This window comes from Aulonocara stuartgranti, assembly GCF_965226115.1.
Source record: "Aulonocara stuartgranti genome assembly, chromosome: 18".
In the NCBI taxonomy this organism is placed as follows: Eukaryota; Metazoa; Chordata; class Actinopteri; order Cichliformes; family Cichlidae; genus Aulonocara; species Aulonocara stuartgranti.
In genome coordinates, this window is record NC_138954.1 from 4,648,545 (window position 1) to 4,666,912 (window position 18,368).

General features: G+C 43.4%; 1 protein-coding gene and 1 pseudogene across 3 annotated transcripts; both read left to right on the top strand.

Annotated features, from left to right (window-relative positions):
• The first annotated feature begins 462 nt into the window (after positions 1-462).
• On the top strand, positions 463-13,504 carry LOC309694524 (tripartite motif-containing protein 16-like; annotated as a pseudogene). The gene is made up of 3 exons: positions 463-1,030; positions 2,013-2,127; positions 10,593-13,504. The product of its transcript is annotated as a tripartite motif-containing protein 16-like (transcript).
• Positions 13,505-15,159: 1,655 nt separating this feature from the next.
• Positions 15,160-17,425, top strand: LOC309694554 (uncharacterized protein). Of its 2 annotated transcripts, none has more exons than XM_082514740.1 (2): positions 15,160-15,454; positions 16,149-17,425. In XM_082514740.1, exons 1-2 carry the CDS (start codon positions 15,197-15,199, stop codon positions 16,302-16,304), a joined length of 414 nt encoding a protein of 137 aa, XP_082370866.1. In that variant the 5' UTR covers positions 15,160-15,196; the 3' UTR covers positions 16,305-17,425. The 2 variants fall into 2 exon arrangements, with proteins under 2 accessions (XP_082370866.1, XP_082370865.1); XM_082514739.1 differs by having other exon boundaries at positions 15,165-15,446.
• Positions 17,426-18,368: the final 943 nt, after the last annotated feature.

Here is an 18,368-nt window from a genome sequence, read left to right on the forward strand (position 1 = left end):
CCATATCACTACTCAAAGATCATATTTTATTGTTGTAGGTTGTGGAGGTGACACACACACAAGCTGTAGTTCAACAATGACTTCATTCCTCTATTGACCTATAAAGAGGTCTTGTTACATAAGATTAAAGCTGGAAACTGACACACATAAGCCCAAACACATTGTGTTATTGTGGACGTTGAAGTCACTGCATGTGTTTTTCATGAAGATTAAACTTTCCTGTGCTGTTGGTTCTTTGTTTAATTCTGTTGATTCTTACTTTTTTGTTCCTAAAGTTTAAACTAAACTCTTGTTGGATACCAGGTGTTCATTTAATAAAGCTGCAGGTTCAAACTTCTAACTGCATGAAAATGTAATGTGTAATGTCATGTGTTTCTAAGTACCATCATTGATTTTGGTCATCAAATCAGCCATTACTCATTTAATTTGATGTAAATTTCCCATAATTTGCATATTCAGATTCAGTATTCAGTACCACATGTGAAAGTGACCCAGATCAGATTTGAAAATATTGGATTTGTGCCGTTCACACTGTCATAGCATGATCGGATATAGGGTCGCATAGGGTCAAAAAAATCGGATTTAATGCGCTTTCGCCTGCAGTGTGAACGTAGCCTTAGTTAGTTCTTAGAGTTTGGTTTCTGTGTTCCCCTCTATTTAGTGTCTGTACCGTGTCTCTGTGCATTTCCTGTTTTATTGTGAAGGTCCATGTCTTGTGTTAGTGTGTTCTGTTCACATTTCCCCCTGTCTCGTGTAGTCAATTAGGATCAGCTGTGTCTTTGCCATTCCATGTCTCCCCCTGTGTGTATTTATACTATGTGTCCTCGTGTGCTCCTCGCCGGTTCATCTGTGTTTTTTCCTGCATCATTCTGTGTCGTCTCCCTGCATCTCCATTTTAGGTTTCAGTTCTGTGTTGTGTTAGTTTTTTCCAGTTTAGGTTTCACCTCCTGCTGGCCTCCTTCGCCCGTTCCTAGATGCCCCTGGTCTCATATCGCACTGGACTTCATCACTGGTCTCCCACCATCCTCAGGTAACAGTTATTCTGACCATCATCGATCGGTTCTCCAAAGCTGTGCATTTCATTGCTCTGCCTAAGCTCCCATCAGCTCTGAACACCAGCCAGATTCTTACACAGCATGTGTTCACGTTCTGGGTTTGGAGAGAGTTTTGCAAGGAACTAGGGGCTCAAGTCAGCTTACCATCCGGTTTCCATCTCAAACTAATGGGCAAATGGAACAGGCAAGCCACCTTGGCTTTCATACCTTGGCTCAGGCGATTAGAGGATCATCAGGGGGTCCTTTTGTCCCTCTGTGGGGGGATACTCCCACTAGTTTTAAATCTGGGACTCCCCACCATTTGATCTTAGAACTGAAGAAGCTTCTCGGATGAGAGGTGATGAGAGGTGAAAAGTCTTGTTGAGACTAGTAGTTAAACATATGCCATTTTATGACCAGTAGTCAATGTAGTAAATTAGCTTAACAGCTGTAGGCCATATATTATCCTTTAGTTCTAATGGTGTGCTATGTATGTAGTTTAGTCTCTATTATACTCTTGAATAAAAGAAACATAATCATTTGTAGTTCATTAGACAAAGTGTGCATTACTCTGTATCCTTGATCAGCTGTGAATGTCTGACACTGTTTTCTTGAGATGTTTTATTGCTGAATCATGTGAAGAAGGCTGTAAGAGGGAGACTAGGTGTCTGGGCAGAAGAGATAAAACCACATTCCTTACCCCCCTTCCTGCTTCACACAGAAAGACAGGGAGGCAAGGTCAGGAGCCAGGCTCGCTAAGAATTAGAAAAACATGTGAAGATGCAGCTTTTATGACAAAGAGGGGGGCTGTGACTAGCTATAAAAGTCTGTGAAAGTTGCTACCATTTTGAGACATGCTGTCGAACCTCTGCAGGCATCTCTCCCGTCCGGACGTTGTAATGCTCTGACTGTTGAATTGTATGGAAATAAATGATTGTTGATTGAGCATTTATACACCGAGTATTGTCCTTCCTTCAGCCCAAAGATTCAAAGAATTGGGAGATTTCAACAACTTGGTGCCGTGTGACCCGGATCTTTGGTGTGCTGAGGAAGTGGGGCGAGGCGAACGGAAGACCGGTCTAACAACAAAAAGGTAAGCACAGCCTGTTGTATTATACCAAATGTGCATATTGGGCTTTCCAAATTAATCTGTTCGCTGAGTCACATGTATTTTCACAGTAAATTTGTCGGTGTCTGGTTTTTGGCGCAAGATACTAACAACATAAGTTGAGGCTGAATTCCAGTGTGTTAAATAAACTGCTTCTACCGAGAAACTAATAACATACTACGTTGAGCTAGTTGCAGTAAACTGCTTCTACCGAGAAACTAATAAGACACTACGTTGAGCTAGTTGCAGCCACTTTACCTTCCACATTTAATTTTGTCTAATACTGGCTTCTGTAGCAATAATACGTTAGAATTTCTTCTGAAGACGCGGCCATTAGTCCAGTACATTGAAGTCGAGGTTTGTTTATTTTGTTTATGGTGTCAGTGACGTCCTGGCTTTTGCCGGCTATGAAATAGAAGTTGATTTAAGGAAAAGCAGATGCTGGCTTCACGGTGCAGTTGAACGCTGGCAACGCGAGAGCGAAACACGTCCGTAGGTTTGGTTTATGATACGGCGTGTTCCGGTGGTGCGGCCGTGAAGTGCAGTAGTGGTTGGTGCTAGTTTTAGTACATTGGATAGAGGTTTGACGGTGGTTTGTGGCGTCAGTCGAGTTTTAAGGGCTGCGGTCATAATACAAAGTAAAATTTTAAGTACATAGAGCAAAACCTGGTTTATGATGTCAGGTATAACTTCGGGGATGCAAGCATCACTTTTATGATGCGACTTTGCCCCGTTGTGGCGGTCATAAGCGCAGAGAAAGGGGTATTTTGGTCTATGGTGCAGTGTGCTTTAAGAAGATTTAATAGTTGAGCTCAGAGGTTTCTGTGTAAAATTCCCGCTGAGGAAAAGTGTTGTGTGTGTGTGTGTGAAGGCGCGCTCTGAGTGAGAGTGTGTGCGAAGCTGCGACGCGCGCTCTGGGTGCTGTCTTGTGTGTAAAGCGCGCTCTAGGTGTTGTTTTGAGTGTGAGTGAGGCGCGCTCTGAGTGTGTTTTTTGTGTGAAGCGTGAACACAGTGACAGTGACGGTTGATGTGTTTGATTAGGAGGACATTAGAGCAAAGACACATTTTGCGAACAAAGGTTGAGTCTAGATTAGTTAAGAAATAAAAAGGTTAAAATTCCTCGTTTCAGTGGTTGAAATTGTTGTGTGCCTGTCCCCTGACGAGTGTGAAATTAGAATAAAGAGGGAATTTGGAGCCACATAGAGATAGACGGGCATAATTGGGTGTATTACTCTGTGGTGTAAACATTTAAAAAGTATTATAAAAAAAAAAGGAGAGAGAGGGTGAGAAGTGTGTGGTGGTGTGAATATGTCGGGTCTTAAATCTGACATAGAAAAAGGAGTGATGCAGGGTGAGTGGAAAACTGTTGATGAGCAGGTGAAGGAGTTGTTGCGGGCGCTGAGGGTCATGCGACCTGGCAGCGTGGGTGAGAAAAAAATCAAAGGCTGCAGCTGTGGCAGCGAAAGTTAAAAAGTTGTGTGATAAGGAAGGAGTGAGAGGAGAAACAAGAGGTTCGTTGGCAAAATTGCTTCTGGGAATAGCACAGAAGCTCCAGGAAGAAGAGCAGGAGATTAGTACACAGTTAGAGGAGGCCTCTTTCTGGAGCAGGCGGAAACTCGGGAAAAAGTTGCAGGAAATTCAGGAGGAGAAAGCCCGTGTAACGAGGTGGGCTGTGACATGCCAGGGGGTGGAGCACTGGATGAGGGAGAGAAGGGAGGAGCCTGAGAAGCTGATGCTGCCGGCTTCTCCGGTGAAGTCATCGCTCACTGGTTTTCCCCCTCCCTATCAGGCCCCCGCCCTCCTTTACCCTGTGCTGAGGGTGGAGCAGGGCTGTCTCTCTGGTGAGAATGGCCAAGTTTTAGAAGTGACAGGAGGTTATGTGGATTGTGATATATCTAAAGAGCCCAAACGACCTACTCCAGCCCCGAAGAGTGAAAGAATAAAGCAAAGCTCCACTTTTGTTAATGAGGAGGGAGCTTGTGGCGGAGTGCAGTCACCGCCCATGAAACAGTCTCCCCAGCAGGTAGAGACTGAAGAAGAGCGGGCTGTGCGGCTGCTTGAAACAGCTATAATAACTCTAGAGCAGCGTCATCAAATTTCTGATGATGATGAGGCAGGTAGTGGAGTAGTTGTTGCACCACAGGTTGAGAAAGGTGAGGTGTGCGGGCCCGATGGGGACGCATACGAGGGCTGGTTATCCGGCACACTGGATGATAATACGCCAGTAAGTGTCTGGGAAAAGCAGAAATTAGATGCAGGGCCGGAGCTAGAGAAAAATCAGGAAGAGGCAGAGTAGTCAAGCCCAAACCTGCAAACAAACCACACCCCATGACGCGTCGGAGCCAGGAAGATAGGGACACTTTGTCTCTGCCGGGGACATTCCCCCTGGTGGTGACCGCTGGGGGTCACATGAAATACAAACCATACGGGGTGGGAGATGTAACTGCATTGACTGAGTTATTACCTCCTATTACGGACGGGGGTGCGGGGTGGTTGAGAGAGTTTGACAGAGCAACAACAGGTGTTCAACTGGCCCTAGGTGATTTCAGAGCTGTGGTGGCCAGATGTGTCAAAGGCACAGCACTGGATGACATAGAAAAAATAGCAGGTACAGCATTGATGGTTGATAGCACCCCGTTCTGCCGTGTTGTGAATGAAATATCTCATGCATTACGTGAAAAATATCCCACTCCAAATGCTGCTAAGATTTTGAAGTTGTTGTGGAAGCCTGATCAAACTCCAAGGAAGTACATAGAACAGGCTAAAGCCACATGGGCCCTTAACACTGGCCAGCATCCTGGTAGAGAGGGGATGCAACAATTGTGGTTTAGAGACGCTGTGTTAAAAGGTGTGCCCGAAAGGGTCAGAGTGGCCATGACTGATAATCCCGACATGGAGGGGGCGGAGTCTCACGTGTGGGAGAAACATCTGGTGCATCGCCTGCAGACAGCTCATGATGAGGTTATGGCTAAAACTGAGGAGACAGATAACATGAAAGAGCAATTGTTGAAATTACAGCTGGGTGAAATGAGGGGAAAGGCAAATGACAAGAAAAAGGATGAAAAAATAGCAAAAGTAATGGTAGCTCAAGGTTTCCAGCAAATGGGGACTGATGTTGATCCTAATGCATTGCCAGTAGACACACCGGGACCCGCGCGAGGCACAAATTGGGGTGGCCGTGGGGTCGGTAGAGGAAATTGGGGTTCACGTGGTGGTCAACGGGGAGGAGGCGGCGGCATGGGTAGACAAAGGGGTGCGCTTAGAGGTCCGTACGTGCCAGGTACTGTGTGTTTCAACTGTGGTCAGACTGGACATTGGGTTCGAGAGTGCCCAGAACCACCTCAGCAGTTCAATACCAACATGCCACGTTCGGCCAGAAGGGGGCGTGGACAATGGTCGGCCCCCAACTCACAGATGGCTCCTCCAGGCCAGTATTCAGTGGAATACTGGCAGCAGGGACAATACTGACACACCCCACAGAGAGGCCTGGGCATAGGGGGAGGGGCAGACCCCCTGGTGCCACTGAGGGTTCAAGGACGTAACCTGCCCTTTTTAGTGGACACAGGAGCGACGTATTCCACCATTCGTACGGCTCCTGACGACATCCCACTCACAGACACAAAAATCAGTGTTATCGGCTTCTCTGGGGTACCTATGACCTTGCCAGTGACCGTCCCTCTAAAGACGGAGTTAGGACGCCAGTCCTTAACACATTCATACATGATTTCATCACAAGTTCCAGTTAATCTGTTGGGCAGGGACCTGCTCATTAAGCTTGGAGCTACTATCATGTGTGGAGCTGATGGATTAACAGTGACTTTGAAAGATGGCACACAGCTGTCCTGTTTGCAATCAGGAATGAGAGGACAGTGGCTGTTATCTGAGGATTGTGAACGCACAGCGCAGATTTACTGGGCGCGACTGACCACATCAGATGGAATTCTGGCACAGTACCAACTCTGGCGTCCCTGGATAATGTCCATGTCGGCTTACTCACCCTTGCGTGACCCCTACCACGTGACCTTGTTTTATGATCGCGAGCGCACTGAGTGGTTTGAGGAATTGTTTAATGAGTGTTTAGATGAGACAACTTGGGAGCTTAACTCTCAGGACATTTATGTTGGTACAGCTGGAGTGGCAGCGTTTGTTCCACTCCCTGAAGATAAAATGAGTTGGTATAGAATGGGGGATGAAGCGGTTCCCCATGTGTCTTTGGCAGTGCACGAGGGTCATCAAGCAAAAGATTTAGGCCCCATGGTGAGAACAGCCACAAGGGCCACAGATTGGCAACAAACACAACTCACTGATGTCTCATACTCACCCAGTTGTAAAACATATCGAATTTCTGTGACTGCTACTGATCAGAGTGTGTTAGAACACAAACTTTTAAAGCGAACACATGGCAGGGAGAAATCTGATCACGAGGAAGCTGTTAAAGGCTTAACAGAACTCCCAGACACTCTGTGGTCTAAAGGTCCAACTGATGTGGGTTTAACATTTTGTTCACCCGTCACATTTGAGTTAAAGGATGACACCCCTATTTGGCGTTCACAATACAGACACAGCCCAGAGGCAGATAATGGGATTGCAGAAACTATTTCAGGGCTCCTGCAGGTGGGTGTGCTGGAGTCGTCTTCCTCTGCATGGAATACTCCGATCCTCCCAGTTGAAAAGTCAGGCACGGGCAAGTATCGCATGGCACATGACCTTAGGGCAATAAACGCTGTCCTTAAGACACAAACAGTACCTGTACCAAACCCGTACACAGCTCTGACTAATTTATCTCCAGATCAGCGGTGGTTCACATGCATAGATTTGGCAAATGCTTTCTTTTGTCTCCCTCTGCATCCATCCTTAAGAGATATTTTTTCATTTACTTACAGGGGCCAGCAGCTGCGTTACACACGGCTGCCACAGGGTTTTGCCCTTTCACCTGGCATTTTCAATCAGGTACTTAAAAATGCTCTTTCTCCATGTGTATTACCTGAAGGATGCACACTGATCCAATATGTGGACGATTTGCTGATTGCCGCTAAAACAGCTGATGCTTGTTTTCAAGCGACAATGACTGTGCTTCGTCAGCTGGCTAAAACAGGCTTTAAAGTAAGTAGAGAAAAACTCCAACTTGTCAGAACTGAAGTTACATTTCTAGGTCGTGTGGTGGCGATGCAGACGGCGGGCATGTTGGCGTCCCAGAGGGAAACAATTATGTCACACCCCCAGCCACGTACAGTTAAAGAAATGTTGTCATTTCTTGGGCTCACAGGTTACAGTAGACACTACATTCCTGACTATGTGGGCAAAACCAAACCTTTGAGGGATTTGGTGAAAGAACACGGCATGAGAGATCTCACAGCTAATCTCAACTGGACCACTGAAGCTGAAATGCGGTTCATTGAATTAAAGCAGGCCCTGTCTCGTGCAGCAGATTTGGCAATCCCCGATTATAACTCTGATTTCTCAGTTGATGTTTCTGAAACAAATGGAGTAGTAAATGGTGTGTTGTTTCAGAAAAAAGGGGGAAAGAGACAAGTGCTGATGTATATCAGCATTGGCCTGGATAACACAGAAAAAAGACACCCCATGTGCACACAACATGCAGCAGGGGTAGCAAAAATAATTCAGAAAGTGGCTCACATTGTGAGAGGGCACCCACTGAAAGTGCTCACAACACACAGTGTGGTGGCCTATGTGAACTCACAGGTATTTACAATGACCCCACTGAGACAACAGAGACTGACTAAGATTCTGGAGTCTCCAAACTTGACCTTCACACATGAAGGGATTAACATGGCAGATCAAATGGGGGGGGGGGAACACCTCATGACTGTACACAAATAGTAGAGGTTGAAGAGAAAGTAAGGTCTGATTTGAGAGCAGAACCGGTGAGTGAGGCAGATGATTATTTTACAGATGGATGTTGTTTTAGAGATCCGAGTGAAGGATTGAAAACAGGCTATGCAGTGGTGAAAGGAGTTGGAGACCAGCTGCTGGTGGAGAAATCAGGAACATTAGAAGGGCCTCAGTCAGCACAGAGAGCAGAGCTTATTGCAGTGATAGAAGCTCTGAGATTAGGGAAAGGAAAAAGAGTTAACATTTATACTGACTCAGCATATGTTTTTGGAGCAGCACATGTGGAGCTGGGGCAATGGAGGAGGGCTAGATTCAGAACAGCCACAAATAAACCGATCAAACATGAGGAGGAAATGAGACAGCTGGAGGACGCTCTGAAAGAACCTCTGGAGGTCGCTATCATAAAGTGTAAAGGGCATGACGAGTCTGACACTTGGGTGGCGAAAGGAAACAGAGCAGCCGACGAGGAAGCAAAACGGGCGGCAGGCTATAAGGAAGGAAAACAAATGGTAAGTATGGGTATGGAATGGGGAGACCTGCCAGCCCAACAGCGAGAGGACATCGAAAAGGCGCAAGGAGGAGCCTCACCCGAGGAAAAGGCGGTGTGGCAGGAAAGAGGGGCCGTACAATCAGAAGGATTGTGGAGAGGGCCCGATGGGCGGCCAGTGCTCGCAGCAGAAGTGGCCCAGGAGAAAATCAAAGAAGCTCATGGGCTAGGTCATGTGGGAGTGGCCCAGATGGAAAGGGATTTGTGTCATTGGTGGCATCCCTACATGAAAAACCTGGTAAGGGAACATGTGAGAACCTGCCTGATTTGTGGACAATACAATCCAAAGCCCACCGTGAAACCAGAAATGGGTAAGTTTCCTTTGCCAGAAAGACCAGACCAGGAAATTGTGATTGATTACACTGACATGATAACCACTGTTCGAGGGTTTAGATATCTGTTGGTGTGTGTGGATGGTCTGACTGGCTGGCCAGAGGCGTGGCCAACGCGCAGAGAGGATAGTAAAACAGTGATCAAATGTCTGGTGAATTATTATGTCCCCTGGCATGGATTCCCAGAGAAGGTAAGATCAGATAATGGCACTCACTTTAAAAATCGAGATCTCGCTGAGGTGGAATGTATGTTGGGGTTGCAACATAGATATGGTACAGTTTACCATCCACAATCTCAGGGAAAAGTGGAAAGAATGAACCAAAATCTTAAAAACAAATTGGCAAAAATCTGTGCACAGACCAACTAGGTGCCTGGGCAGAAGAGATAAAACCACATTCCTTACCCCCCTTCCTGCTTCACACAGAAAGACAGGGAGGCAAGGTCAGGAGCCAGGCTCGCTAAGAATTAGAAAAACATGTGAAGATGCAGCTTTTATGACAAAGAGGGGGGCTGTGACTAGCTATAAAAGTCTGTGAAAGTTGCTACCATTTTGAGACATGCTGTCGAACCTCTGCAGGCATCTCTCCCGTCCGGACGTTGTAATGCTCTGACTGTTGAATTGTATGGAAATAAATGATTGTTGATTGAGCATTTATACACCGAGTATTGTCCTTCCTTCAGCCCAAAGATTCAAAGAATTGGGAGATTTCAACAGTCTTCAAGCAACTTAAACAAGTCCAGACGCTTTTCTTTGCAAGCTGATTTGACTACGATGACCTGGATGACTGAGAACCTTCACAGACATAATAAACACAAAGTTTTTGTTCTATAACATTTTTCTATCATTGCTTTATTATGGATTAGGTGCAAGAGTTGTTAAAATGTATAATTAAATAATAGATGGATTCAATAGCAAACTGTGCCTCGTTCTCAGATGGACAGCAAGTGGAATGTGATAGATGAGATGAGGAGATGGAAGGAAGAAGAGAGGCAAAGAGTGATTCACAGGCAGAGCTTAGTTTATTTCCCAGTTTTGTTGCCTTATGGTTCCAAGCGCCGTGACCAATCTTTGCGTTTTATTATTATCTCATAACACTTGTTTAATCAGCTACCCTCTCTCCTGTGGACTGTTTAATCTCTACAGTCTCAGATCAACACAGCCCTGCCCTCCAGCATTATCAGCAGCAAGAGCAGAAGCAACCCCCCAAACAGCAACATTGTACCCATCAGGTAAAAAATGGGCTACGTTTGCTTTGCATTGTGCCCACCTGATGACAGTGATGTAGTGTGATGTGATTCCATATTAGATTCTTGATGAATGTGGGTTGTTGTTCTTCAGCCTGCTTCTATGTGCCCTTTTTAACTGTGAGCACCCGCCCCTTTAAACATCTCTGCACTGCCCTGACTAAATGTATATATAAACTGTCTCTATGGTTTACAGTCTGAGTCTGACAAGCTGTCAGCTGTTCATTTCTGCTATTTGAATTGTTAAAAGAAACAAACTATTCATTTAGCAGATTAACAAAAAGAATAGAGAGGCATCCAGTTATTGACATTTATATTATTTAGTTAAAGGTTTGAACAAAAAACAATTAAACACAGAGCCTCTTCCTGCTTTCTGGAATGAATCACAGCATGAAAACCCTTCCTCTTCTTCCTGCTCTCTAGCTCAGCACCTCCTGTCTGTCCATATCGTTCTGTGTTCCCTCCCCTTTAGATCTACATTATGAAGATGGGTGTAACCAACGTGTGTTAGAGCTGGCAGGCCCCATTCACAGCAGCAACACTTGTTGTTCAGATCAGACCAGTTTCTATATTAAGGAAGTGAAACTTACACAGTCACTGACACTGAGAGGAGAAATGGCGCAGAAAGGAGTTCAGCTGGACCGAGAAACCTTCTCTTGTTCGATCTGTTTGGATCTACTGAAGGATCCGGTGACTCTTCCCTGTGGACACAGCTACTGCATGAACTGTATTAAAAGCTTCTGGGATGAAGAGGAAAAGAAGAAAATCTACAGCTGCCCTCAGTGCCGGAGGACTTTCACAGCGAGGCCTGTCCTGGAGAAAAACACCATGTTAGCAGTTTTAGTGGAGCAGCTGAAGAAGACTGGACTCCAAGCTGCGCCTGCTGATCACTGCTATGCTGGACCTGAAGATGTGGCCTGTGATGTCTGCACTGGGAGAAAAATGAAAGCCTTCAAGTCCTGTTTTGTGTGTTTGGTCTCTTACTGTGAGAAACACCTTCAGACTCATTATGTAGCAGCTCAGTTAAAGAAACACAAGCTGGTGGAGCCCTCCAAGAAGCTCCAGGAGAACATCTGCTCTCGTCATGATGAGGTGATGAAGATGTTCTGCCGTACTGATCAGCAGAGTATCTGTTATCTCTGCCCTGTGGATGAACATAAAGGCCACGACACAGTCTCAGCTGCAGCAGAAAGGACTGAGAGGCAGAGAGAGCTGGAGGTGAGTCGACAAAACATCCAGCAGAGAATCCAGGACAGAGAGAAAGATGTGAAGCTGCTTCAACAGGAGGTGGAGGCCATCAATCAGTCTGCTGATCAAACAGTGGAGCACAGTGAGAAGATCTTCACTGAGCTGATCCATCTCATCCAGAAAAGAAGCTCTGATGTGAAGCAGCAGATCAGATCCCAGCAGGAAACTGAAGTGAGTCGAGTCAAAGAGCTTCAGGAGAAGCTGGAGCAGGAGATCACTGAGCTGAAGAGGAAAGATGCTGAGCTGAAGCAGCTCTCACACACAGAGGATCACATCCAGTTTCTACACAACTACCCCTCACTGTCAGCACTCAGTGAGTCTACAGACTCATCCAGCATCAATATCCGTCCTCTGAGCTACTTTGAGGATGTGACAGCAGCTGTGTCAGAGGTCAGAGATAAACTACAGGACATTCTGAGAGAGGACTGGACAAACATCTCACTGACAGTCACTGAAGTGGATGTTTTACTGTCACAACCAGAGCCAAAGACCAGAGCTGGATTCTTAATATTCATGTGAAATCACACTGGATCCAAACACAGCAAACACATGGCTGTTATTATCAGAGGGGAACAGAAAAGCAACATTTATGAATCAACAACAGTCTTATTCTGATCATCCAGACAGATTCACTAACAGGTCTCAGGTCCTGAGTAGAGAGAGTCTGACTGGACGTTGTTACTGGGAGGTGGAGTGGAGAGGGGGAGTTTTTGTAGCAGTCGCATACAAGAATATCAGCAGAAAAGGATATGAATGTGTTTTTGGATATAATGACAAATCTTGGGCATTAGATTGTATCAACAACAGTTTTATATTTCGGTACAACAACATCCAAACTCGTGTCTCAGGTCCTCGTTCCTCCAGAGTAGGAGTGTACCTGGATCACAGAGCAGGTATTTTGTCCTTCTACAGCGTCTCTGAAACCATGACTCTCCTCCACAGAGTCCAGACCACATTCACTCAGCCGCTCTATGCTGGACTGTTGGTTTACGATGATTATGGAGCCACTGCTGAGTTGATTAAAGTGAAATAGACTGAAGTCTTTCATATTGTTGTAAGTTTAAATCTGTATTTTAGTTCCCTTTTAGTTTCTCTCCATCATTATTGTGGTATTTATGTGCTGCACATAAATCAGATGTCAGTCAAACATTATGGGCAGTACCTCGACATCTTCAACATGTTGTCTTGATGTTTTTACGTTTTATAGGTGGAGCTCTTTCCTGTGTCTGTTCAGCCATGGAGACTATCAATGCTTATGGATATTTTTATTTGAAAAATTTCTCCACATGACAACATAAACTTCTCTATCTTCTAAATGTTTACTGAATATTTTTCTTAGGTATTTGTATGTTGTTGTTTCTCTTCACTGATCTTAACAGAGAAGTCTACAGACCTTCCTTTATCACACAGATTTTATTCTCATTTGTACATTTATAAAGAAAACAATTAATTACAGAGCAATAAGAAATTTTAAGAAAGTGCACTATATCATAATTTATAGTAAAGTGTATTAAAGCATCGTTAGTTAGTCACTTATTTAGTTTGGAGCTGTATCATCTGACACTGTAGAAACATTTCCTCCAGCTTCAGCACAGAATGTTAAAAACAGAACTATTAATGAGAACAAACAGTAGGAACACAGTATCAGCAAACATCATGGCTTAAAATGGAGAGTAAAAATCTAAAAAGAAATAAACAAATTAGTAAAAAGGATTTCCTGTTGACATGTTATTGGTCCTATCTTGTCTGCAGCACCTCCAGGATGCTTCTTATATGTTTCTGGTTATTTTTGCACCAATTTTAGTTTTTGTCAGTAGGAAGTTCAAGTTCAACTCAGTGTGTTTGTTTGTTTTTTTCAAACTGATGCCTGACCTTGAACACCAAACATCTGTCAATAAAGCAATGATATAAAATGCTTATATTAGTACTGAAAAACTGCATATCCACTTTACAAATATAAATAATGATATAAATCCACAGCTGAACTGGAGGAGCAGCTGATCTAGTTCACTCATGTGTTTCTGGACTAAGAGTTGGAGCAAATACCTTATGATTCAGTGATGTTTGTTTTTGTTAAATATTTTGTAGATCCAAGAGTGAGTTTGACTCATGATGATGATGTTCCGAATTAAACAAAGTTGGTCACAAATTCTTCAAAGCTGTTTATTAAGAATATATTCACTTGGACTCATGAGACAGGCTTGTGATCCAAGGGAGCCATCAACTGGACAATTACTGACATGACAACAAAAAAGCTAAGTACAGAGGGGGGAACAGAGGTGAAAATACTTGCTTTAAAGGATTGTAATGTTTCCTTTTAAAATAAGTCTCTAAGGTCAGACAAAGGGACAGAAACTCATAGCTTTCTACCAGCCCAATGACAAAACTATAAGTTGTTTTTTAACATCTACTTTTTCATCTATTTGGCAGTCACAGTGAAAAGTATAAACATTGGCACGCTTTGTCTTGTGATTCTGCTGTTCGTAAAAAATGACCATGCGCAAAGTACCAGACTTTAAGGCTTTGACTTGATGCCAATGGCCTGAGGAGGACAGTATTACCCTTGGACATGTGTAGTCTGCCGTCTACTCAATAGAAGAAGAAGAAGCGCGGAAATGGCACAACTGTCTTCAGTTTCTGGGAGAGTTTAACAATGAGAGACTGATGATGCAGAAGAAATCTCCGTGGTTAAAAACATTAAAAACAGTCGTCCAGGATGATGAGATCCGCCACTGGCTCAGACTGCTGTATATCAGCCGGAGACCCGAGATGAAGTCACGCAGCAGGTATGTAAAACTGTGATGTTCTCAATGAACTAACACAGGAACGATCTGAGCTCAGTCTGTAAGCTAACAGGCTAAAATCAGAGAGCAGCTAATCAAACAAGTGCGTCCGTTTTTTTTAAAGGTAAACTTTTAACAATAGACTTTCATGAGACACATCAAAACCAAACAGGGAGGGAAAGCTTCGGTTTTCTGCACTGTGCCACAGTTCGCTGTCTGCTTCGGTTCACGACGCCTCACTCCGGGGCTACAGACAGTTCTCTGCCGCCTGTGGTGCTCCTCACCTCCGTCTGCACCCACAGACTTCCCGAGGTGGAGGCAGGCCGGCAGGGACTTTGAGAGATGGGCTTTACTTTTAAAAATACCCCTTAATCAGGGTCTAACTCACTAAAAGATGGCCACATGTCTCTCTCCAACTTAATCTCTTTCTTTTAAGTAATTGTTTTTCATTGAAATGAAATTAATTGTTCAATAAAATGATTACATTTATAATTGAATTAAAGTTAAATGAATCAAGGTGATTTTGACTTTGCTAGTTAACAGGAAGAGAAACAAACTTACACAGGATAAAATGAAATTTGGAGCCAGCAGAAAAAGTCAGATCACAGACAAACAGAAACATTCCTCTTTGGCTAAAATAAAATGCAGATTATTGCTCATCTGCAGTTTTAATCATGGTGAATAATTTATGATTCAGCCAAGTAAGATTCTTCTGTGTGGAGGTTTTTCCCCTGTCAAAAGGCATTGACCATTACCTTCATCTAAACATGGAATTTAAGTCATGTAGTTGCCGTTGTTTGTTTTTAAAGAGGTCATAATATTTTTGTGATGGTAGAAATTTATCTTCAAAGTAATAGTTATAAAGTGAATTAATAAGACTTTCCAACAAAGAGAGGGAGTCACATGGTGCTTCTGAAACATTTGTACAAACCTCTCTCACATATGTGAGCAACATGCTCACAGTGTACAGCCCTGCTGACTGAGGCTGCACCTTTACCTGTCTAATCTTTTTCTTTTTACTTTGTTCCTCAAGTCCCACATCAACATGAAGTGTAAGGAGGAGGAAGATCTGGCTGGCCAGCAGGTCTGGAAGCAGGAGAGGAACTTCAATCTGGACCAGGAGGACACAGATCCCCCACAGATCAAAGAGGAACAGGAGGAACTCTGCATCAGTCAAGAGGGAGAACAGCTTGTAGTGAAACACGAGGATGAAGGCATCGTCGTCTGGAGCGGGGAAGAGCGGCTCAGACAGCTGCGTAACATCTGGAAACCTGAGAAAGATTTACAGACCAGCGGTAAAACTGTAATCGCTTTTCTGAAGTGTTAACATTAATATTAAACCTACAGTTTGTATCAGTCAGATCTATTTAATGTGTATTCGTGAAAACATGACAGGGAGTTTTAAATGGACTGGTTCTTATATAGCGCTTTTCTACTCAATCTTGAGCACTCAAAGCGCTTTACAAAACTTGTGCATTCACCCACTCACTCCCATTCGCACAAGCACATTTTTCTTAGTGCTTTCTACCAACATTCAGACACACATTCCACAGATCAAAGAGCAACTTGAGGCAACTTGGAGTTAGTATCTTGCCCAAGGATATTTGAAATGCAGACTAGGTGAAGCCGGGAATCGAACCGATCAGTAGATGATCTGCTCTACCGCCTGAGCTACAGCCACCCCCAATAGTGAAGATTATTTTGAAAAATATCAAGATGTAGATCAGTTTCGAGATCAACTCCAAAATAGATCATCAGTCAGTCAGTAATAAGTGAGTTCTTTTTTGTTTGAAAGGTTTTTTTTACTCTTAATGTTGCTGAAAAATGTCAGAACTCAAGTTCTCATTTGCATCAGAGTGCACAAATAACTTCATTTTTACACACTTTTAATTTCACCTGCAAATGTGAGCAACATGCCCTCATTACAGACTTTAACTAAAACTTTATCTTCTCAGAAGTGTTTTTCTATAATTACATTTTTTTTATTGTTCGTTTAGACCTCCACCAGCAAACTGCCTGTAAGGAGGAGGAGTTTGTCGCCAATCAGCAGGAGAGGAACTCAAGTCTGGACCAGGAGGACCCAGATCCTCCACAGATTAAAGAGGAACAGGAGGAACTCTGCACCAGTCAGGAGCTGGAGGAGATTGTACTGAAGCAGGAGATCAATAGTTTTATGGTGACTTCTAGTTTTGAGGAAAGTGACCTCAGTGAATCAGAACCAAACGATGACCAGCTCCTTGCTCTTAACTTTCCTGAACCAGAGCTTGAGGAACAGGAAGAAAACCAGCATGTGGACTCGGGATCAACTAGAAATGCGGAGCTGAAGAAAAGGAGACGTCACAAAAACCGAACAGATAAGTCTCGGAGTGAAACTGATACAAGTAAAAAATCTGTAAGCTGTGACACTTGTGGAAAAACTTTTCAGTGTAAATCCAACCTGACGAGACACATGAGAGTTCACACAAGTGAGAAGCCACATTCTTGTAGCACCTGTGGGAAAAGATTCATTTGGAAATCAGGATTGGAAACTCGCGTAAGGATCCACACAGGCGAGAAGCCATATTTTTGCATCACCTGTGGGAAAAGATTTAATAAGAAATCCGGATTTGAAAGTCACGTGAGAATCCACACAGGCGAGAAGCCGTATTTCTGTAGCACATGTGGGAAAAGATTTGGTAAGAAATCAGGACTAGAAACTCATTTGAGAATCCACACCGGTGAGAAAGCGTATTCTTGCAACGTCTGTAGGAAAGAGTTTAGAGACTTGTCGACTATGAAAAGTCACAGAAGGATCCACACAGGTGAGAAACCATATATTTGTAGCTCCTGTGGGGAAAGATTCAGTTGGAAATCAGGACTGAATTTTCATCTAAGGATCCACCTGAGTGACAAACCAAATCACTGCAGCACCCGAGGTAGAAAATGACCTCATGCTCCAAGTCACGGTACATTTCCTGTCCACAGCAGTGAAGGGCACTCTATGTTGTTTGTTCCAGCCCTGACTTTATGTTTCTCTAAGCTTGATATTTTTTTTTATTGGTCTTTAAAGGTGACACAAATATTTATTGAACATGGATGCTCTTTTAATATTTACCACAGAAACTTGTATTTCTTCTTCAGTATAGAAGAAAACAAACATGAAAATGAGTTTTTCATCACTTGTTCCTTGTAACAACCATGATGTGATTCCTTTTTATCAGCCAATAAATAAGTTTTGATACACAGGACTAAAGATTTAAAAAAAGTTCAAGACAAGTATACAATTTTTATTTAAATATTTTTTCTTTGTGATTTATGTTAATGAAGGTTATACTTCAGTATGGCTTTGACCTGGTTGTCCTGGTTATTCTTAGCAACATGTTGCAAGATTTGATTAAATTTTTTGTGACTAATTTTGTGTATTGTGTAATCCCTGCTAAATAAAAGCAGTTAAATGTGCTATATTGGCTCATGATAAGTGTTTATATCATTTTGCCTAAATGCAAGTAAACTCAATGTTTGCCAACTCTGTGTGTGCAGTTTGCTTCATAAGTACAGTAACAGAACTTAAACTACATGGAGCCTATTTTGATTACATCATTACAGATGTAGATATTATTCATAGTTCATATTTCACAGTGTGCTGCAATCTTCTCCACAGACCTGCATTGCTCTCTGTTCAGACCCGTCATCTTCAAGATGTCCACTAGATGTCGTCAGAGTTCCCCCACTTTCCTCATCTATTGTGTTGCCATTACCTGAGCCTGCTTAAAACCTACAGTCCTTTACATATGGGTTCATTCAGGGTCATGTTTAGTGGGCAGGTTTAGTGCGATGAAGGAAACTCGTTTTCTTTAACTTTACCTCTGAGTAAGTAACTGGAGTAACAGACTCACTGATTCCTCCCCACCTGCTGGACATGAACCAGCTGACTGACACTTGTTTTCATTTTCTCATTCATAAAGTTGCTACCAGTTCAATTCATTTATATTTATATATAGTGCCAAAAAACAACAGTTGCCTCAAGGTGCTTTATATTGTAAGGTAAAGAATGTAAAAACCTCCACAATTGAACAAGCTGAAAAGAGCAAATGCTTGGCAGCAGTGGCAGAAACAGGCTGTCTGTCGTAATCACTGTAAAACACTAATCACTGGTCAGTCATTTGTTGTGTTGCAATCGGTTACACTGAGGGAAAAAATTTCACAACTGGATCTCGGAGATAATGTGAATATTTGTG